This window comes from Ciona intestinalis, unplaced genomic scaffold, assembly GCF_000224145.3.
Source record: "Ciona intestinalis unplaced genomic scaffold, KH HT000109.2, whole genome shotgun sequence".
NCBI lineage: Eukaryota > Metazoa > Chordata > Ascidiacea > Phlebobranchia > Cionidae > Ciona > Ciona intestinalis.
Genome location: NW_004190431.2, coordinates 7,447 through 30,196, shown reverse-complemented (window position 1 = coordinate 30,196; position 22,750 = coordinate 7,447). Strand labels below are relative to the sequence as shown.

Genomic DNA, 22,750 nt, shown 5'->3' with positions numbered 1-22,750 from the left:
AGATTGTTTAAGAAGTTACAATACACCATTGAAGTCTGTGCGAAGAAATGATTGAATTTAAGCTATAAATAGTAATTCAGCTACCAGGTTTATTGCTCGACACTATTACCATTGTAGGCGTATGTGTCCCTGGGCAAAACACTATATGTGAATTGCTCCAACCCAGTGGCCACTAATGGGTTGTAGCATACTGGGTGTTAGGATAATGGGCTAACTGTAGCCTGTACCTAAGATCCAATGGTGTGGCATGGTGTGGGACCTCACTCATGTTAAAGAGAACTTATATATGAAGTTATACATTATAAACAGTGGTCATTTACTTTTTATAAGCATTGGCAATTTATCATATCATTTTAAACTTCCAGCATTAAACCTCATGTTTGATGCAAGCCACTAGTAAATAACACCAAAGCAAAGAAACCACCTTAAGTTTAAATATTACTTACATTATGAAATCCTTTCCTTGAAGCATACAAAGCATCTGTGGCTTCTTGCCAACCCTGGATTACAAGATGTCATTATAACATTATTACTTAAGTATAATACCCATTATATATAGACTATTACTTATTTACATACAAACTTAATGGGGTGAAGTATATAAAACAGTACATTGTATGGTTAATTGGTTACATTAGTTGGATTGCACATCATATATAGTGGATTAATACACCTCATTACCCTTTACCTATATACTTAATGCAGTTAGCATATAATACAATAACACAGTACATGGTTTTGGTAGTTTTATTGCACAGTATACATGGTATATTCATACACCCCATGCTCACTATCAACTTACATCACAAGTAATTATTTAGCATATTATTTATAAAATAGCTTAAAGTCACCTTTTCACTCGGTTTCTTCTTTGAAATCTTAGCAAGTTTTGCTGCAGCTTCTTCATGCTGTTTATCACTTGTGACAAAGCTTGATTTCAACCGAAGGTATTCAGCCATGTCTTTTTCTACAAACCTAAGAAAGCATCTTTTTGTCAGGCAAACATTATGCCATCTGTATGAGCGATCCTGTATTCCTGTTATATTATTCAGCCAAGTTTTTTCTAGGGGCGTTCGTGTGTTAAATATCATTCTATGAATATAACAACAGATTATGACGCCTGCTTTTTCGAAACACTAGAACAGCAACTGTTGCGAGAATCGTGAAACAACTCCTTGTGTGTTTTAGTTATATTTTAAACTGTTGGTATTAATATCTTACAATCTACAAAAACAGCATGATTTGTAAGCAATAGAAGTAAAGAATACCCGTGTTTCAACAACATTTAATGCAATATCTTTACTACAAATCTAAAGTGGTTAAAATGCATCTGGTTATTTTACACACACTTGGGTAATTAAATGCAACTTAGGTATTTGGTTATTTAATATAAATGCAAACATATTTGGGTATTTTATTAAAGGGCAAACTTATGTGCCAGACTGCCAGGTGCATGGGTGTTGTATATCATTCTATGGATGTTATTTATTAATTTTCACTTGAATGAGTGTTACAAGTACCAAGCTGGTCTTTATATAACACTCACTCTTGTCTCATCTAACACTGAGGATGGTGCAGTTTCAGTTAATCAACTTTAACCATCCTCAGTGTTGAAACAAGAGTGAGTGTTACAGGTACCAAGCTGGTCTTTATATAACACTCACTCTTGTCTAGTCTAACACTGAGTATATACAAACCAAATACTTACTCAGTTGAATGATAATCCATGTTATCCACCAACTGTGTATGAAGCACAGTATTGAAACTTGAAATCTAAATAGAAATTGCGAATAGAAATTAGCGTCAACCTAAATGTGTATTGAATGCTGACAAGCTACAACATTTCGGTGAGGTCCATGCAGTTTTACTATGGGAGCTACGTGTTGGGGAAATAGACTTACATTGCAGGTCTTAGGTGCTGCTTACTGTAAGACCTCACACCACACATATAGAACAACGATATGCTGTATATTTAGTAAGATAATATTGAACTTGAACATAGACATAATATAACTAACCTCATCCACGTTAGGTAGAAGTTGTTGGATGGTCGTCGAAACAAGATCATCTTCACTTGTTAAGGAGAATTTCTAATGAAATAAACAAGTGAAATATTAAAACTATTCCAGTGTTAATGAGAAGCCAATAGGTTCAATAGGCGTTTTTTATTATTTGAGAAAAGATGATAATTTTTGTGTGTTGGAGCCAACTTTGATCGTTACTTTTTTACTTTGACTGCTTTGCTGTAGGACCCAAAAATGAATGTTAGTTTCTAATAAAATATTTATTTTTTTGCAAATATTTTTATATAGAACTACTTAATAATGAACTATGATTCACAAACACTATTGTTGATAAATAAAGCTTATTGATGACTCACAGTGTGCTGGTAATCCCTCAGTTTTTGAGCCAATTCCTGGGTTGCCATTGTCAGCTCATTCTGTGAAGAAAAATGATGAAATATTTTTTAGCTGATTCTGTAAAGAAAACCAACGAAATATTTTTAGCTCATTCTGTAAAGATAAACAATGAAATAAAAGGGTTTTTGTGCATTATGTGAGACCTGGGATGTGGAGCCATTGTCCTAAATTTAAACTGTGCTGTATTCTTGGTGTATAAACAATTGAACGGGGTATGGAACAGAACAGTGTATAAACTGGGATTTAAACACTTAATGGTTGTATGAATGGTGTATACCAAACAATAACCTGCTTTGAATCAGTTTAAACAATAACTTGCTTCCTGAGGCAGCTTACAGACACTTCACTATTCTATAGGGGTAAGGTCTTCAGTGAAGCAAATACAAGACTACTCAACTGTAGCCATTATGATGTCATATTGTCATACACAAGTATTTATGATGTCATGCACCAGTATTCATGATGTCACACACCAGTACTCAAGATGTCATACACACCAGTATTTATAATGTGATACACCAGTATTCATGATGTCATACACCAGTATTTATGATGTCATACACCAGCACTTATGATGTCATGCACCAGTATTTATGATGTCATACACCAGTTTATGATGTCATACATACCTGCGCTCTAGCCACCCTCTTACAAGCAGCATTGAGCCCTTTAGAATAATTAAGGAGCAAATCGCAATCTCTTTCATAAACTCCAATCAATGCTCTTGTCTGTGAACAAATTAAATACACAACTTAAAACAATAATATAAGTGTTGTATATATACAGTAGGGTGATAGGAGACCTTTAGCACATAATATCCAAATCGTGTATTAATCAATTAACAGTCTATAGGGGTCATGAGGATACTAGTGAAGAATTCACCTTTTGGCAAGGCATGGTCATACCTGGTATATAGGCCAAAGTTGGCTCATTGCAAATACATAGCAATTTTATTTTGTATGTGAATACACACTTTGAAAGCTATTTTTTATTTACATTATTATTATTGAATTTATTTTCTATAATCTGATACACATTTTAACTACAACACACTGGTCCCTTTAATTAGTGCATGTCCGCTATGTAGTAAATATTGTGAACAGCGAATATTGTGGACATAGCGGACATGCGATAATTAAAGGGACCCCAACACACTTTGAAAAATGTTTAGAACAATTTACATGCACAAGATAATATACCATGATTGTTGGAAACTACAATCAAAACTAATACATGTAATAAACAAACCTGAGGGCTGTCTTCTAAGCAATCTTCAAGTCGTAATAAATTTGACATATTTCCTTTTTAGAATACCAACGTAAGGCAATGATTTTGACGTTTTTGGAATTAAACTGGGACCAGATTTAACATTAGCTTACCTACGCGTTAAAGTCCCATCTAAAACATGTATTAATTGTTAAACATTGAACACATTTAAAATTTACGATGTGTTATAACGTTGCGATAATAAATTAAATAGTGCAAACATATTGGCAAATATTATTTGTTTTATACGATTTCTATAGTAAGTTTTAAAAATTGAGCAAAAGTAAACAAACTTTTCAAAATTATTAAACATTCCATAGAAAAATTCTTTTCATTTTTTTCTTAATGTTTCTTACGAAAATGGCAATTTTCTACACTGCACATTTTTGTGAACGCGTCTTTGGAACGATTAATTAGTTGTCATGTTGCTATTACATCCGGATTATCACACGAAATTCGTAGTTGCCAATATATAAGAAACAGCAATGCAGTTTAGAGTAATGTTTCCATATATATAAAACGCCCGTTTACGTTCGTGTAGTAAAAACCGTCAGTCACGTGTCAAATGACGTCATATGTAAACAATCACACGTGATTTGTGTAGTAGTGGAGTAAGGTTATGTTTTATCCAATACATAATCATTTATTTCTTCGAAAACGATAGCAAAGTTCACTTTATTTAGGAGAAGGGAATCAACAGCAAAACAACAGTTGTTAAAACACGCTATGGTTAAAGAGCGTGACCGTTGCATCCAATAAATACATGTATTGTTAGTTATAGTTTGGCAAATTGTATTTGTGCGTGGTAGATTCGTTAGGGTAAGGGGTATTAGTAGAATGAGGTCTTTTGTAACTTCATTGGTGTATTTACTGTTTGTTGTGCCATGTGTACTGGCAGCACAGAAGTTTCAAAAGGTAAATTGAAGTAGAGTTAATAAGTTGTTTTGTGTTAACTCCTTTATAACTACAGCAAGCAGACACCATCATGTGTGTCTGGTCGGTGTATAAGAAAACACCCATGTTATAACTTGACAGTGAGCATGAGGTGTATGAATACACCATGTGTGTCTGGTGTATAAGAAGACATCCTTGTTATAACTTGACAACGAGCATGAGGTGTATGAGTACACCATGTGTGTCTGGTGTATAAGGAGACACTCGTGTTATAACAACTGTCGTTACACCACCATACATATACAAAGCAATGCATTCATTCAGTAGTTTGTGTGTGTCAGGTTATACACTATGGGTCCACTATAATAAATACCGGTTGACTCTCTACAGGTTAAAGCAGCAAAACCAAACTTCCTTCTTTTCTTCATTGACGATATAGGATGGGGGGATTTGGGTGCGAATTGGGAGCCCAATAAAGATGTGACTCCAAACTTGAATAAGCTCAGTGAATCTGGTATTCGGTGAGATATGTTATAGTTGCCCACTTAACACTCCACTTACATGCCTACAGTTTCCTATGTGTGTGAGGTCTTTGTCGAGGACCTGGGTTTGCAGTGTGCGGATAAGCAGACATGACTTTTGGTTGGTTTGGTCATTAATACCCTCGTAGGTGGGAACTTGAGTGCTGACTATATCCAGTTAGGTGTCTGTACCCATTGATGCAACTCTGTACTTCTTATAATTATGACTTCTTCCTTAGCCAATCTACAATCATATTAATCTTAAATTGTTGTTTCTAGTTTCACAGATTTCCACGCGGGGGCTTCAGTTTGTGGTCCTTCACGAGCCGCCCTGCTTACAGGAAGGCTTGGGTTACGCAACGGAGTCAATCATAACTTTAACCCGCGCTCTGTTGGTGGGTTGCCATTGAATGAAACCACGCTACCAGAGGTGCTGAAGGGAAATGGATATAACACAGGAATGATTGGTAACTTTAACGTAACAGCTGTGGCCTTATGGGAATTAAACATTTTGTTTGTTTGTACGATTCTTTTGAACTTTCTTTTGAAAAAAGATGTGTCAGAAAAGTTACCACAGGGATAACTGGCTTGTGGCAACCAATCGTTCATAACGACTTTGCTTTTTAGAAAGGATGGACTATTATAAAATATCATGCAGTTTGGCATCATTTAAAAAAGACTGTGTCCCTCTATGTTTATGTACTTATACATGTTTGCTTGCTTTTATTATTTAAATACATTTTTTAAAGTGCATTTGTAAGATTCTTTTTATAGTTGTAGTTAAAAAAATATTTCATTTTTTCCTTTTTTTCTACCCACTTGCATCTGTTGCCAAATATTTTTCACAAGTCCTTTAATGGTTTGTCAACACTGGTTTATTGTGTAGCATTAACCTTCAAGTATAACTAGGCAAGTGGCATCTTGGCATCACTAAAGCTTATCACCCATGCTCCAGGGGGTTTAATTATTACTATGGTTTGCCATACAGTAATGATATGGGTTTGTGTGGATTGTGATGCGTACAATCATCCACAATGCAAGAAGTGCCCAAAACAATCAGGGATTACAAATGATCAAGCAATTGGTAAGTATAAACTATAAATTTATGATTGTAATTTATTTATTCTTGCGTAGCTGGGCTAATGGGGCAAAAACAGTCGTTATAACACAGGTGTTCTGTTGCATACACACCTTGTGCCTGCTTATATGTTACCACGTATGTAACTTATTTATCCTTGCACGGTGGAGCAACAACAGTCGTTATAACACAGGTGTTCTGTTGCATACACACCTTGTGCCTGCTTACAAGTTACCGCGTTAGTAACTTTGTGGGGGATTGTTTTGATAAATAGTTTATAACAATAATAAATAGTTTGCTTAACAGGTAACAATTAATTAATACAATCAGATTAAATAATTTAAATATTTCTATCACAGAATGCGGTAACTATGATACAGCATTACCACTGTATGAGAATTATGACATCATAGAACAACCTGCCAATCTGGTTGAGCTTGGTGACCGATATGTGGAAAAAGCGACATTGTTTATTCAGCAAGCAAAAAATAAAACACAACCTTTCTTTTTATATGTTGCAACTGCCCATACACATGTACCCCTTGCTTATGCAAAAAGGTGAAAATGTTAAGTATGTTGTTGAGATTAGAATGTTATCACAAGTTGTTGTATGTGCCCATGGGCAAGACACAAAAAATGGAAATCTAAAAAACAATCACCCACAAAGTTACATACATGGTAACTCAAAAGCGTACACGAGGTGTATGAAACAGATCACCCGTGTTATAACAAATGTCTTTGCGCTGCTATGCAAGAATAAATAAGTTACAATGGTATCATAAATTACATTAACCCATTCAAGTATACATTAAAAGAAAGATTTTGTATTCCCATTATTTTGCCACAGGTTTCACAATTCAACATCCCATGACACACGATACAGCGATACTCTACATGAACTTGATGACATGATAGGCAGGATTATGACATCACTTAAAGACAATGGCTTGTATGACAACACAATCACTTGGTTCACAGGTGATAATGGACCATGGAGTGTTAAGTGCCAATATGGGTAAGCACACGAAATTCAGAGCTTATATAGTTATTTATATTTATGTGTTATTATATGGATAAGCTAAGCAGCTCAAGCTTATACTTATTTTGGTGCCAAGTAACCTATATCACTGGCGGAAATTACTCTAAATTGTATGCGCTTTAAAAAAGATCAATCACTCATAAAATTGTGTAAAAAAACACCTGTGTCATAACGAATTTAATTGCACTGTCACATAAGGTTAAATAGTTTTTTTTTACAATTGATCTGATCTTTACTGTATTCGAAGAAATAAATAAAATCTATGTTATGTGTACATCTATTTCTATTAACACAAGCCCTCTTTATAACACTGATATTCCGCAGGGAAATATTTTATTTAATCTGATCTTTTTTACTGTATTCAAAAAGTATTTATAAGTTTGATAATATGTTAGTTTATCATTACAATCATTTATCATTACAATCATAACATTGATACACATCAGTGGAAGTCCAGGTCCCTTCCTTGGAACATGGCAGTATAACAAATTTGGTGGAGGATCGACTGCTAAAGCTACAACATGGGAGGCCGGGCATCGAGAGCCGACCTTTGTGGTTTGGCCAGGTGTAATAAAACCTAACACAATAAGCAATGCACTCACCTCAGCTTTGGATATATTCCCTACAATGCTGTCTTTAGCTGGGGTTGGCCTTCCACCTTATAAGGAGTATGATGGAAAGGATATAAGGGGGCTTCTCACTGGGGAGTATAAAGATGGGCATAGGGTGAATATAAATGTCTTATTATTTATCGAATATTGTATTTATTTATATATCTTTATATATTTATATATGTACAGTACAATAAAGTTTGTGACCAAGTGAATGGTTTGGGTTTTAGCTATACAACGAAATATAAATTCTGGTAAGGAGTAAGGACTGTTATAATGACTGTTTGTTTATCATGTTATGTTTAAGCAAGTTAAGTATTATTGAATAAAAACTATTTCTCTTTGCGTGGCAGAGCAAGGACAGTCGTTATGACATTCTGTTCAGTTTCATATACCTTGTGCCTGCGTCTGTATCTAACCGTGAGAATACTGTGTCTCACACACAGAGAGACAATGTATTTTTAAGCAGGTTAACACTAAAACTTAATCACCTACTTACCTTAATGTACTTTAACATCTTTTTCTTAGGTACTATTCCACCCCAACAGTGGTAGTATTGAACCTGGTAAAATAGAAGCATTAAGATACGGGCCATACAAACTGTACTGGTCAACTGGGGGTATACAACCTAGTTGTCATTACAAGTTTGCACCCTTGTTATTCCATAACCCACCTATGGTGTTTGATCTGAGTAAAGATTCAGCTGAAAGTTTTCCATTGACAACTGAAAGCTACCCGAATTTAAATGAGGTTTATCTATTACCAAATGATATAAGTTTTATAACCAGTTTCGATCTTAATGCACTTTCATGTTATAAAGTTTAGGATAAATTATTACGAGATTACTGTACATTGGTTTAGCGACTATGTATTTTTACCAATAATTTCCAACATAATATTGAAATTACATTTATTTTAATGGCTGTTATTTTTCTGTTTATTAATATTTTTTAATGTTTCTATCATTTTTTATAACTCTATTTAAAGAATGAAATAAGTTTATGTCTGCTAAAAATATAATGTTACTGTTAAGTAACTGTATAAACATAGCATTCATGCCTTTTGAATCCTCATAGATAATATCGGAAGCAACAAAATTACGAGAAGATCTTCTGGATAATATTAAGAAAGACAACACATCTGTGGCAGATTACACAAAATCTTCTTCAGTTCTTCCATGTTGTGACCCAACCCAGTATTACTGCAGATGCAACCATATTAATTAAACTATGCATATATTTATATATAAACTGTTGCAACTTGCTAGCACAAGGTGTATTATTTTGAGGTAAAGAGCCAACTTTTGCCTAAATATTCATTATTTTGGGGTTATGTGCCAACCTTGGCCTGACCCCCATGTCCTTTGCTGCCTTAATGTAGAACCTCACGCCATATGCAAAATATGAATAAACCTACACTCCGGCTCCTATGCCATTGTGTACCAAAGAAGCCAGGCAAAATACCCAGTTCACCGTGTCTCGCAATATATATACATAATCTTCAGTTTATTACAGTTCTAGCTTTGCATGTACCTGCCTTAAGTTATATAAGCAGTTCATAATATTTGCTTTTACATTATAAAGATATTTAATTATTTATTTCACTGTGTGATTTCACCACTTTTAAAAACAAATAAATCATTTCATACATAAGGTGTTCTTACCCTGAGACAAGACATAAACTTCCAAGTTCAACTTCCTTTTACATAGTCCAGCCCTACGCTATACAAAGAAAGTAAATAAGATATAGATATTCTTGGCCAGTCTGAACGTTCTTAAATAATTCGTATGCATTCACGCAGTTTTTCACAGCTTAAAATGCCCAATTAATATAAAACCTACCGCAGCTCTGGTTTGTGACATAAGTGTGTGCTCTACTAAACTTATAAAAAGTGTTTCGGCAAATCACAAGAAAAAGTTCGGAAACATTTTAAAGTTTAAAAATTGAAATGCAACTTTTAAATTTCCCGCGCTTTTACATAGATTTTGAAGATCGTTCTAAATAGGGGAGCAGTAAACGTACGTACACAATATAGTGAATTATTTTAGCTGAGCGTCATTTTAAAACATTCTACGTTACTGTAGCATAACGTTCTTTATTCTAACAGTAGTAATACTTAAAACATGTAAAAGAAACGGCTGCTATGATACTATAATGTATTTGGATAATATGTGCCCGTCGGTCTCATGGTGTAACGGTTAGCACTCAGGACTCTGAATCCTGCGATCCGAGTTCAAATCTCGGTGAGACCTCTCTCTTTAGGCAAATTTTAGATTTTTTTATAACATTTCCGATTGACCAATACAACCAAATTTTAGTTACCAATAACACTTGGTATACTGAATAATAAAACCTTTTTGCTTTAAATCTTTTTGTTGGCTGTAAACTAAAAAAAAACTTAATTGGAAAAAAACACTTACCAGCTTACACTAATGATGGTTGTTGTACAGCAGACAAAACATGGGTCCTTTAAGATCACAAACTAAAAAATTGCCAGAAGAATTCTTTCACTTATAAAATATAACTAGCACTCTAGCAGCAACATCTTTTATGGTTATTTTTACCCCTACACCTAATAAATGTACAAATAAAACACTAATTATCGTCATTTTTAACAGGTTAACCACTTTATTACATTAACAACACAGTGATGATGTATCAAAAACAACCAAATAAACCAAAAACTTGCTACGTTTATAATGAAATTTCTTTAGACTCCCAAACATGTATTAGAAACAGCATAGTAATTCTAATTCAAATCGATTGGTTGTACTTTTAAAAACAGTTTGATTTAAAATATTCATAAAGGTTTAACAAGAGTTACAACAACTATAATAAAATACATCGAACTGACATTATTGTTACAACATATCGGCAGGATTTCAGCTAAAACGATGTTCCAAAAGCTCGATAAATATTTTAAGTTTACTAGAACAGCGTTCTGGTAGTTACGAGATATTTATGAGTTTAAACCCAGATTGCAACAAACTTAATTGCTTTGTTATCTGAATGAACTTATTGTCCCAGAAACTTGATAAATATTTTAAGTTTTCTGTAACAAAATCCAGTAGTTGCGAGGCATTTTAAACCAAGATTGCAAAAAAAAAGATTTTAAACCTAGATTGCAATAAATTTAATTGCTTTGTTTTAACTTATATTTCCAGCAGCTGGTTTTACAAACGCAATACACAATATTTATCTATTAAAACTTGTAAAACAACAAAAATGATTTCACATTCATGCATATTTGTTGACACCAAAAAAAGATTAGTGCAAATACTATAATCATATATGGCACAATTTTCTTCATTTAAAACATTTTGTTTTAAAACTAAACCATCTTTAGTGATATCAGACATAAAGACAATATATTATATATATGAGCTGTACTGTTTGTAATTTAACTGATCCAAAACCAGTGTTTTATGCATTTCATTCAAGTTCTATACAAATGACATCCCATATGTAAGATACAATTGTTTAATTGCAGTGTTTCGGTTTGAAAACTAAAGCCATCTGAAGCGATATCAGTAGTAAGTAAGTATGTCATGTTTAAATTTAAACTGACCAACAAATCCATGTTTGCGGATCAGTAAAGTCATAAACAAACTTATACACCATATGTAGCAACTGAATTGAGGAATTATGGTTTTTCTGCGACTAGAAACGCGCACGTATATTCATACCGTAGCATGGAATGAGGGTTGTGAGTGTAATGTCCTTTTAGCCAATCTGACTTCTAAAAATCAATAAAACACAGTTGAATAATTCACTTAGTTCCCGAATCAATAAACAGATGTAACATGGATACCACATGGTAGTACCCAGCTAAAGACTTTAAAAAGCTTATATACCTAATTGTACATGCATAGTATTTCTTATTTATAGACAGTCGTTATAACACAAGTGGTTTGTTTCATACACCTCGTGCCCGCTTACAAGTTACCACGTATGTAACTTATTTGTCCTCACATGGCGGGGCAACAACAGTCGTTATAACTCGGGTGTTCTATTTCACACACCTCGTGTCCGCTTACTAGTAACCACTTTGTGGGTGATTTTTTTGTATGACCGATAATTTGAACAACCCATAAGAACCACTTGTAGCAATTTTCAATACTTTCGGACAATAAGTCTTTATGAGCCACAAACTAAATTACCTTAATTTGAAACCCGACTTTTTCCACAATCCCCACAACTTCTTCATAAGATAACTCAACAGAGGATTCATTAGAAACACCATAGAAATGATATAAAAGAGGTCCCAGGTTCACCCACACACCCCCTGGCTTAAGTATGTGGTATATTCGTTCAATATAAGATATTATGTTATGAGCAGTGTCTATGAAGTAGCAGGTGGCCACGCAATCCCATGCAGCTGAAATAATAACAATGGTAAATGACTTGGTTAATATATCCTTTTACATAAGTATTATAATGCCATAAAAAGTGCTGTACAACAAGTTAAACTGTTATGCTGACTGAATAAATGTGATATCTGAATTATTAGAGTAACTTATAGTTGAATGAGTAAATGTAATATATTGTTGCGTGGCGGGAATACGACAGTCGTTAAAACAAGGGCGTTCAGTTTCTTACACCATGTGCTCGCTTACAAGTTACCACTTATGTAACTTATTTATCCTTGTATGGCGAGGCAATGACAGTGGTTATAACACAGGTGTTCTGTTTCATACACCTTGTGCCTACGCAGAAGTTAAGATGTATGTAACTTAGTTAGTGATTAGCAACACATTTAAACAGAGAAGACATGGACAGTTAAAACAAAATGCTGTGCAACAAATCTAACTTATTGGTTGCAATGTTTACATTATGGTAGGCTTGCCCACCCTGCCAACCGAGGTTTGGCAGCTGTGACCACAGTGTCACATCACCATTTATTTGATTACATTTTCATGACTTGTCCATGAGCATGGCCCTAATGTTACCAGCACATTGTGTAGCAGTAATCCCTATAGACTTCCAATCCAATCTAACACAAACCAATGACATATAACAGGAGGTAGGAGAATTGAACGCAAGATATTTTAATTAGGTCACCACCATTAGTAGTGGATAGATGATACAGCAATTGCTTTGCAACCAGAACTATGACAAATAAGACAATAGGCCCACTATAACTTGCAATCATGAACGGAGAGAACATTAAAAGTAACCTAAATAAGCCTTCTTCTGCGGGTATAGAATAATAAATCGTCATATAGTCTCTGTTTTACATATGTGGTAATTCGTAAACGAGCACTCTTTCGAGTAACTTGTAAGCTGGCACGAGGTGTATGAAACAGAACACACGTGTTATAACGACTATCATTGCCCCACCATACAAGGATAAATAAGTTACATACGTGGTAACTTGTAAGCGGGCACGAGGTGTATGAAACAGAACACACGTGTTATAACGACTATCATTGCCCCACCATACAAGGATAAATAAGTTACATACGTGGCAACTTGTAAGCGGGCACAAGGTGTATGAAACAGAACACCCTGTTATAACGACTGTCGTTGTCCTCCCCGCCAGAGTAAATAAGTTACATTCATTCATTTATAAGCAGCTTATATGCTTAACAGTAATCACATAGTTACCTTCATCGGTATAAACTTCAAGAAAATCTCCAGCAGCGATCGAGAATCGGTTTTTAAAGGAGAGACACCCCGGGTTTATGTCAGGAAACTGCACTCCTTTTAAGGCATGCTTCCATGATATGTTGTTACACCTCTTATCTATCCATGGATGTACGGTATATTGATGGTAATCATCTGCTGTGTCGCCCTGTGTTCTGTGGTAATGTATTAACAGTATATTACTAGGAATATGGAAAAATAGACTGTGCAAAGTTATTTATTTAAAGTCATTTTTTGTTTAAATGTATACATTAAGTGTCAGTCAAATACAACTTAGCTTATATAAACACCTGCGAAAAGTGGTGCAACCAATTCAAGGTTACTAGTTTAGAAGAGGTAACATAATAACACACACAAACACCTATAAACACTTTGGTATTTGCACTGGTATAATGCCAATGGTAACATATTATAAACTTAAACGATTCCAATTTAAATTCAAACACCAACAACATGCCTGTTTATGATAAAATGTGAGGTAAACAACATGTAGAAACTGAACTCATTCCCTTGACAAAAGTAACCTCTGTTTGCGAGTTCCCATGCCAGCCTGCCCAACCCACATCCTGGGACGAGTATACTCACACTGGTTGCTGCACTTGTGGACTGAAACATGAAGGAGTGTGAGTTTAACACATAGTAATGAATGATTTGCAAAGGGTGTTAGATTTAAACCTTGCCACTGCTACTGTTTTGAGTGTACACATAGTTACATACGTGGTAACTCATAAACGGGCACGAGGTGTATGGAACAGAACACTCGTGTTATAACGACTGTCGTTGCCTCGTCATGCGAGGATAAATAAGTTACAAAAATCCAGCATAGCTATGCTACAACATACATAAGTTATATTATTATAAGATATCTATGTCCCACCTCATCAGTATTAGGGGGTTTCCGCTTCAAGATCTCTTCTATGATTGGTCGATAACATAAGTCACGCTCCTCAGCGCCATCTACTGACCAATCCCTCACAATTTGTTTCAACGTAGATTTCACTTTGTCGAGATCGAACGAAGTGGGCTGGATGTGGCAATCCTTGATCTGTTGTTTATAAATATGACTTGGTTTAACTGCTGGATTTGACTGTATTAGTTTTCAATATATGATTGTATGCGAAATTTAACAAAAACACATAGAACTTGGATTAGTAATCTTTCATCTGTTTGTTAAAAATAAATTTCAGTTTAGAAAGACTGTTGCAGGCATTAGTCTAATGGTGTTTAAGTTGACTGTATGAATGTTGACTGTTAATTCATGCAGTACATACCTCTGGTAGGCTATTCAGTTTTAGTTGAATTTAAAAAATTAAAATCAAATACCGTGATTTGCTGTTGCTTGGAAAATTATACTTTTTGCATACACCCACAAGGATATAACCATTTACCTCTCTATACTCTTTATTTTCGAACATATTCCCACAGTAGTTTGTAATCTCAGTAATCAACGCAGCGTTTACGTCAACGCAAACTTTTGCTTCGTCAATCGTAGAAAGATGATCGGGCAACATTTCCTGATGCGCGACTGATAACGAGCGAAAGTTTTTCTCGCACTGTTCGAGCTGGCGAAGGCAAGAGCTTCTGTTTTTAAAAGAAAACAGGTAAATATTAAACTAAAAAATTTGGTTTGAAAAACAATTTTTAGAAATATTAATACAGTTTTGTGCTTATGCTTGTTAGTGATTTTTTTTAATTTGTGAGACTTTCAGTAATTCGTGGTAGCACAGCACAAACAAGAATGTCTATAAAAAGTAAAAACAAGAATTTCTAGCCATAGGTGCAACATTAATGGTGTATTATATGTTTTAAATGTTTACACAACCATCATAGTTCATTCGTTACGCACACTGCAGTTAGCAAACTTCTATAAGGGTGAGGTCCTACAGTGAAGCAGGCCATAGAATCTGAGGCATGCCATGGGACCTGGGATTTAAGCCAGAGTTGGCCCATTACCCCAACATTGTATATGCACATTCTATTCTATATGGGTGAGGTTCTACAGTGAGGCAAGCCATGGGACCTGGGATTTAGCTAGAGTTGGCCCATTACCCCAACATTTAATCTGTTTTTAAGCCAGAATTGACCCAAATATCATTAGAAATAAAGCTACATAGTACATACCTATATGCTTTAAACGCATGCACCACCCTCATATAATGAAGTACTTCCTCCATCTCATCTTTGTCCATTGGCTTCGAGTTGGTTTCATTACTTTCCATTATATGGATATGTATGTAAAGTTATATTCAAACTTATAGGAAACTAAGATCATAAAACAAGATTTTCCAATCAATATCAATATAACCGCTTATATATATATGATACAACCTTCATTTCAAACGTTTCGGTTTAAAAATCTAAAACCATATTCAGTGGTGTCAAAAATTAAAATAAAAGTCCTAACTTAACTTATGGGCTGTTATTATGTTCATATTAAGACTACAGGAATATATTAAGTGATTGAAATTGAATGTAAAACATAATACAACTATGGCATCATATAAAACAATTCAATAAAAACGATAATGCGAAAAAATAAACACTTTTTTATAAATATTGGCCATTGCAACAAAAATAAAATGGTTCTAGGTGTACAAACCTTGAATTGGTTGAGTTCCAAAAAAGGCAAAGGATAGCGGTTAGAAACAGGGTATAAGCGACTTTAAAATGCAGGATAGGTAGGGATAGTTAAACACAATCTTGTGAAGCAAATAATATTAGAAACAAATCTGTGACGTCCAGTAAAAAATCCAAATCTAACCTGACCAATGTACAATCTTGTGTGTAATATCAATGATGAGGAACGAGAAACTCAAAAAGGTAACCAACTTATGCAGAATAAAAAAAAGTTGGCGTATATATTATATATATATAAAAGCAAAATTGTAAAATAAATGATTACTTTTCTAGCTAGCTGCATGTGTTAAATATATAAAGAAATCAGTCATCTGTATCCACAATTTTCACTGGTAGATCGTGATTAAACTGTTTAAACACCATTTTAGTTAATTTTAATTTCAAAATTTGAGGCACGGGGAGTATAGATATAGAGTTAGGAGTCCTTAGTGTTTGGTGAATTTTTTCAAGACATATCTGTTTCAAACTTTTACAAGGCGTCATTATTAAAACAGTCGCTTGGGCTGGGAAACCATCAGTGATTCGTGAAGGTTTTGGAAAGAAAATTCGGTCTCTAGACTCTGAAAACGTCATTTCATATCTCCATGCGTTATAAGCTACCCAGGGGTGCCCAACAAATGTCTGGACTTCTAATTTATCTCCTGGTTTCAAAATCTTCTTGCATTTCGCGTGGTGTCCTTGGAAATCAATCCATTCCAGAGTGACGTCATTTTTTGTGACGTTTATAAACTTTACAAACGATAATTGTTCTGAACGTACTGAGTGTAAAACGTCTTGTAGTTTTACACCGTTTTGGCTCATTTTAACCGACCAAAACTAACACCTGAAAGAATTAATGAATGTAACTTATTTATTCTCGTGTGGCGGGCAACGACAGTCGTTATAACACGAGTTATTATAACTTCTATTGCTTACAAATATGACGTAAACTACCTAAATTGACACGCGTAAAGCGTAAACATGCAAAAACTTTTGAACATTTTTATCTTTTACGATTATAATAATAAGGGGATCTCCCCGGGATCAATAAACATAAAAATGTTATAAACATTGACATTCTTGGACTTTAATTTTTAGTTTCCTCCCCGCTTTCTAAAACAAGACACAAATTGAGGGGTGTAACACGTTTTCGTCAAGCCAAAATGAAGAACGACTTTTCTTAATAAAAATAGATAATGTAGGCATAGAATTGTCATCTCCAGTGTCGGGATATATTTGAGTAGGGCACTATTGCGCATGCGCCGCGGCTCCAGTACGCATGCGTGGTTACCTACACTAAACTGCATAATCTGTCTTAACTTTAACTGCTGTCCCTACAGAGAAGCCTCAAAATGTTTTGTACAAAATTAAGAACAGTCTTGACATGGACAAGGCATGTATTTTTGAAAATGTTAAAAAACACAAGTTCACAACAAGAAAAGGAACCAAAATACGCGTAAAGATAAAAATATTTGGCTTAAACACTTACGTTAAAAGATGAATCAATGAATTTATTTCTCCTCGCATGACGGGACAACAACAGTTATAACAAGGGTGTTCTGTTTTATACGCCTCATGTCCGCTTATGAGTTACCACGAATGAAACTTTGTGGGTGATGTAACTTTAAAAATAGTGCAAAATTTTTATTTAAATTTAAAATAAAAGATTTGGCAAAGATAGACTACTTGTTGCTTAAAGACAACAGATAAATAAAATCACAATTTTAGGTAAAAAATATCAAATTTTATGATGTTTCAGTGTTTAATGCATTGTCGTCATTAATGATAAATATTCGCTTCAAAAGATCTTTGTTTTCCGCAACCTCGATGTCATCTGTTTTAGTTTTCTTTTGTTTGGTGATTCCCACTTCATATTCCTATAATAATTAAAAATTATCATTACACCTGGCTCATTGTTTATCAAGTCTCAGTTAAGTGTCTAGCCCAAAGACACATGCGCCCACAATGGTAGCAGCGACGAGCCTTGAACCCATTACCAACAGGTTGGAGGCAGGCTCGCTAACCAACTGTGCTACTGCGCGGGCAGAGGTTCGGGTTAAAAGCTCATTGTAGGCGTATGCGTCCTTGGGCAAGACACTTAACGCCAATCACTTCAACCCAGTTTTCACTAATGGGTTGTCCAAACTGTCAGCCATACAGAAAAACAAATACCACAAAGTTTCATGTGATAACTTGTAAGCGGGCACGAGGTGTATGAAACAGAATACCGTGTTATAACGACTGTTGTGGTTTCATTCTAATCATTTTTTTCATTTCTTTATTTTCAATTTTCCCACAGTTTCATAATTCAACCACTAACCTGAATATCAATATCATCCACTGTCTGTGCCAAGTTCACGTAATCTGCGTCTTTTAGTTTCTTCGTCTCTTCATCGATCAACTTTATAAGGTTGGTGAAACTTGGTCTTGATGAAGCTTTCCATTTCCAACATTTCGTCATAATGGAAAACCTGGAAATATGGGAATGGTTTAACTAAGTTAAGAGGTTATGGATTCAAGGCTTGCCGCTGCTACCATTGTGGGCATAAGTGTCTTGAGCAAGACACTTACTAATACTTTTACACTAATACAATGCCCTTTAACTTTAAAAAGTAACTAAACAACGCATAGCGGAACACTAGATTAGAGCAATTGGAATCAAATGTTTTACCCAAGAATATAATGCGCCTACAATGGTAGCAGCATCGAGCCTTAAACCCAGTACCCCCTGGTTACTTTAACTACTATACCATAACAACTATACAATCAATACAACACTTAAACATTATTATAAATATACATTACATTTCATCACTGCATGATGATGGTTGCTTCATTCGATATCCTGACTTTAACTTTTCGAGCAAACCATCAGACTCAACATCAGGGAAAGGCATGCAACCAAGTGTTACCATTTCATACATTAAGTTTCCAAATGACCAACTGTATAAAAGGGAAGATAATGATTACATTTTACATGGGTGGATCTGGGATTTAGGACAGAGTTGGCCCATTGCTTATGCAGAAAATCTTTTATATCATCTTTGCATCTTATATATTAGGCTTCCGAATTATCGACTGTAAAAAAGTCAAGCAAGAGCTTATATGAGGGAGGCAGTACCTAGCATTAAGGCCAGAGATGGTCCATTACACCAACATTACAATATTCTATATGGGTTATGTCCTTAAGTTTGTAACACACATGGGGACTGGGATTTAGTCCAGTGTTGGCCCACCTAGGGTGCTACCATCTAGTTTCCACTAAGGTAGTTGACAGACACACAATAAATAGAAATCATATATGCTTACACATCACTTTTGCTCGTAATAGGGACTTTCCCTGACATCATACGCTCTGGGCTGATCCATTTGAACGGAACGCATCTTTCTGATTGGCCTTTGATCGCTCCATACCTGGGACATGGTGGGTTATGTAGAAAACATAGAGGTGGATTTTTAAATGGGGGTGAATTGGGACGCCATCCATATAGAATAGAATTAGGCAAAAGTTGTATATGTGGTAACTTGTAAGCGGGCATGAGGTGTATGAAACAAAACACCCGTGTTGTGACGAATGTTGTTGCCCCGCCATGTGAGGATAAATAAGTTACATACGTGGTAACTTGTAAGCTGCCATAAAGTGTATGAAACAGAACACCCGTGTTATAACGACTATCGTTGCCCGCTACGCAAGGATAAATAAGTTACATACGTGGTAACTTGCAAGCGGGCATGAGATGTATGAAACAGAACACTCATGTTATAATGACTATCATTGCCCCGCTACGCAAGGATAAATAAGTTACATTTAATCATATATTGATTCAATTAACTTACACCCCCCACCCATATATAACCAAGCCACACAACTTACCTATAAACATCATTAGCGAGACCAAAGTCCGATATTTTACATCTCAAGTCTTCTCCAACCAAGATGTTCCGTGCAGCAAGGTCACCATGGATGATTCGGGATCTCGTGAGGAAATCCATCCCCGTGGCAACATCAGCGGACATGAGGAAGAGGCTCTTCTCAGTAACGTGGTACACTGGGTCTTTGTTGCATTTCGTGATCTATGGTAAAGTTATTATACCTATTGTTACAACAATATTGTGTAATGTAATTAAGACCAGCATTATCGAGCCGAAGTAAGACCGATAGGACCAAATAAATAAAAGACGGGCAACAACAGTTTTATAACATAACATAGGTGTTCTGTTTCTAACGCTTCATGCTCACTTACAAGTTACCACGTATGTAACTTATTTGTCCTCGCATGGCGGGGCATTGACAGTAGTATAACATGGGTGTTCTGTTTCATACACGACCTAACTGCTTACAAGTTACCATGTCTTTAACTTTGTGGGTGATTTATTTTTCTATTTTAAGTTTGACGGGTTAAGTGAATAGTGAAAACTTATCCTTGCAGTTGCATGGCAGTGCTTAATATATTTAAAGTTATTTTAAAGGCGAGCACTTTAAAATAATTATAAAAACCATTTCATGTTATTATTCGACAATGAGCATGAGGTGTATGTTATAACTCGACAATGAGCATGAGGCTTACCTCTCTTGCATCCCATAGAAAATGCAGGAGATCCCCATATTTCAAATACTCAGTCACCAACATTATCGGTTTCACAGTAGTGCAACAACCGATCACTTTTAACACATTGGGATGGTCCCCAACATTCAACATGAACCCAATCTCAGTCAAAAACTCAATTTCGTTTTGCTCCATGTTTAATCCATCTGAAATAATCAGTTATTAACAAAAATAAATCAGTTTAAGTGTAACGTAACTCTGGCCTACATCCCAGGTCTCAAGTGTGCCTCACTGAAGACCTCAGCCATGAAAAATCGAATCTCTATTATTGAGTGGCAATAAACTGCCTCAGTGGGGTCTAGATGATAGCACCCTGGGTGTTGGCCTGGCCTAAATTCCACCCCCTAGGTACCCTTTTATATAAAATGTACATTGACAATATAGAATAGAACAGGGAAACCACCTTTAGGGGACTTACCTTTCATAGTCTTAATGGCCACATCAGTAGGTGTTTCCCCTTCATAAGTACCTTTATACACAATCCCATAATTACCGCGACCCAAGATTTCACCGACTACTAAGTTATCACGATTTATTTCCCATTTTGAGCCGAACGTTGGAATGCAGTCGCTCTGTCAGGTTGAGATAAAAAAAATAATTAAATAGCGTTTATGAAATACTTTATAAACACCAGGAATTGTAAAAAAGTGGGCATGAGGTAAATGAAACAGAACACCCTTGGTATAACGACTGTCGTTGCCCCGCCATGCAAGGATAAATAAGTTACATACGTGGTAACTTGTAAGCGGGCACGATGTGTATGAAACAGAACACCCTTGGTATAACGACTGTCGTTGCCCCGCCATGCGAGGATAAATAAGTTACATTAATCCTGATACAGTTAAAATCTTGGGACCTTTGGGCAGCTAGTTTTCATAAAAAGATAAATGAATCTATCTATTCATATTTTTCATTCACTCTTTCATTCACTCAGCCATTTATTAACAAGCATTGAATAAGTTACATTCAGTCAGTAAGTTACAATCAATACATTATTAAAACATAATAGTGAGTATCTTATATCAGTTATTTATATCATTCAACAATTTAATAACCCAACCATTCTTTTACCTCTTCCTTATCCATGTTTTTAACAAGCATTGAATAATTACTGAAATTCTCGTTCGCGATGAACTGTGACCACTGAAGGTCATTCTTTCGATTCCGTCGAACTTGTAGTCTCCACACAACGATGCAAACAATCACTATTATGACAGCAACAATGGGAAGGACAATTTGGAGAACAAACAAAGCATTGTTACGACAACCGGAGCCGGTCTTTAATCTGAAAGATAATAAGAGTAAAATGAATACAACTTCGCATGGCGGGGCAACAACAATCGTTTCTCGTTATTACACGGGTGTTCTGTTTTATACAACTCGTGCCCAATTGTCACTAATACTACACATATGTGTTTTTGGCCAACTCTGGTATAAGGGTGAGAACCTTTACCCATTCAATGTCTAGTAAAGTACTACTATGGCACAATTTTTCTGTCCCGTCAACTGATGTGGATTTTGATTGGTAGCTCATTTACCCACTAAATACGAGGAATTTATCCCCAGGGGTAAATTTACCCCTGTTTAAAAAGCGCTAATCTAATGCCTTTAAATACAAATTCCTTATACATATATTATACTTAAACACCTCATACACAAACATACAAAACTACCCACCCATCCCCCGAGTAACCGGCCAAACAAACACACGTAACCCCCATTGACGGCGGCGGGTCATCCGTGCAATTAGTGGAGGCTGAACATGGGTATTCCCCTAAACGACAACTGTCAATGTCAGAACAACCGTTTCCCATAGGATCTATGAGAAAAATATTAATAATTAAATAATTGGAAAAGATCTATTAAACATTGTTAAAACGTTAATTATGTAGTTAAAAACTTAGTTAATGAATGTAACTTGCTTTATCCTCTCGTGGCCGGAAAACAACAGTCGTTATCACACGGGTTTAACACCTCGTGCCAGCTTACGAGTTACCATGTATGTTACTTTGTGGGTGATTATTTTTTTTGGATTTTTTTTTATTTTTTTTT

At 35.3% G+C, this 22,750-nt stretch overlaps 3 protein-coding genes and 1 non-coding gene across 4 annotated transcripts in view; 2 read left to right on the top strand and 2 right to left on the bottom strand.

The window, feature by feature from the left end:
- The first annotated feature begins 4,014 nt into the window (after positions 1-4,014).
- LOC100179659 (arylsulfatase G-like) lies at positions 4,015-10,507 on the top strand. The gene is given in 11 exon segments (XM_004227140.4): positions 4,015-4,601; positions 4,971-5,101; positions 5,381-5,568; positions 6,011-6,102; positions 6,104-6,185; positions 6,539-6,737; positions 7,027-7,194; positions 7,665-7,944; positions 8,358-8,579; positions 8,906-9,030; positions 9,493-10,507. Coding segments are annotated over 11 exon segments (1,611 nt in total). The 5' UTR covers positions 4,015-4,523; the 3' UTR covers positions 9,539-10,507.
- On the top strand, positions 10,010-10,081 carry trnaq-cug. The gene has a single exon. It is a non-coding gene; the product is annotated as a tRNA-Gln (tRNA).
- Positions 10,438-15,739, bottom strand: LOC100177315 (carnosine N-methyltransferase). Its single transcript, XM_002129830.5, has 7 exons — positions 15,597-15,739; positions 14,864-15,056; positions 14,353-14,520; positions 13,933-14,081; positions 13,437-13,630; positions 11,990-12,207; positions 10,438-11,568 (listed from the first exon to the last, which is right to left on the bottom strand). Exons 1-7 carry the CDS (start codon positions 15,692-15,694, stop codon positions 11,473-11,475), a joined length of 1,116 nt encoding a protein of 371 aa, XP_002129866.1. The 5' UTR covers positions 15,695-15,739; the 3' UTR covers positions 10,438-11,472.
- A 1,731-nt stretch (positions 15,740-17,470) lies between these two features.
- Positions 17,471-22,750, bottom strand: part of LOC100182804 — a 10,446-nt gene continuing 5,166 nt past the window's right edge. Inside the window, exons 10-18 of the mRNA XM_002123788.5 lie at positions 22,376-22,517; positions 21,770-21,983; positions 21,117-21,270; positions 20,660-20,844; positions 19,966-20,165; positions 19,401-19,505; positions 18,897-19,034; positions 18,412-18,562; positions 17,471-17,968 (exon numbers count right to left, since the gene is read on the bottom strand). Of these exons, the coding sequence (XP_002123824.4) occupies positions 17,837-17,968; positions 18,412-18,562; positions 18,897-19,034; positions 19,401-19,505; positions 19,966-20,165; positions 20,660-20,844; positions 21,117-21,270; positions 21,770-21,983; positions 22,376-22,517 (1,421 nt within the window). The 3' untranslated portion in view covers positions 17,471-17,836. The remainder of the gene's footprint in view (positions 17,969-18,411; positions 18,563-18,896; positions 19,035-19,400; positions 19,506-19,965; positions 20,166-20,659; positions 20,845-21,116; positions 21,271-21,769; positions 21,984-22,375; positions 22,518-22,750) is intronic.

Coding starts and splice junctions, on each gene's coding strand:
- LOC100177315 (XM_002129830.5), bottom strand. CDS start 15,694: ATGGAAAGTAATGAAACCAACTCGAAGCCAATGGACAAAGATGAGATG. Junction 14,082..14,352: donor AACCCCCTAATACTGATGAG/GTGGGACATAGA, acceptor TTCATGTTTCAG/TCCACAAGTGCAGCAACCAG. Junction 12,208..13,436: donor TGAAGTTTATACCGATGAAG/GTAACTATGTGA, acceptor TTATTATTTCAG/CTGCATGGGATTGCGTGGCC.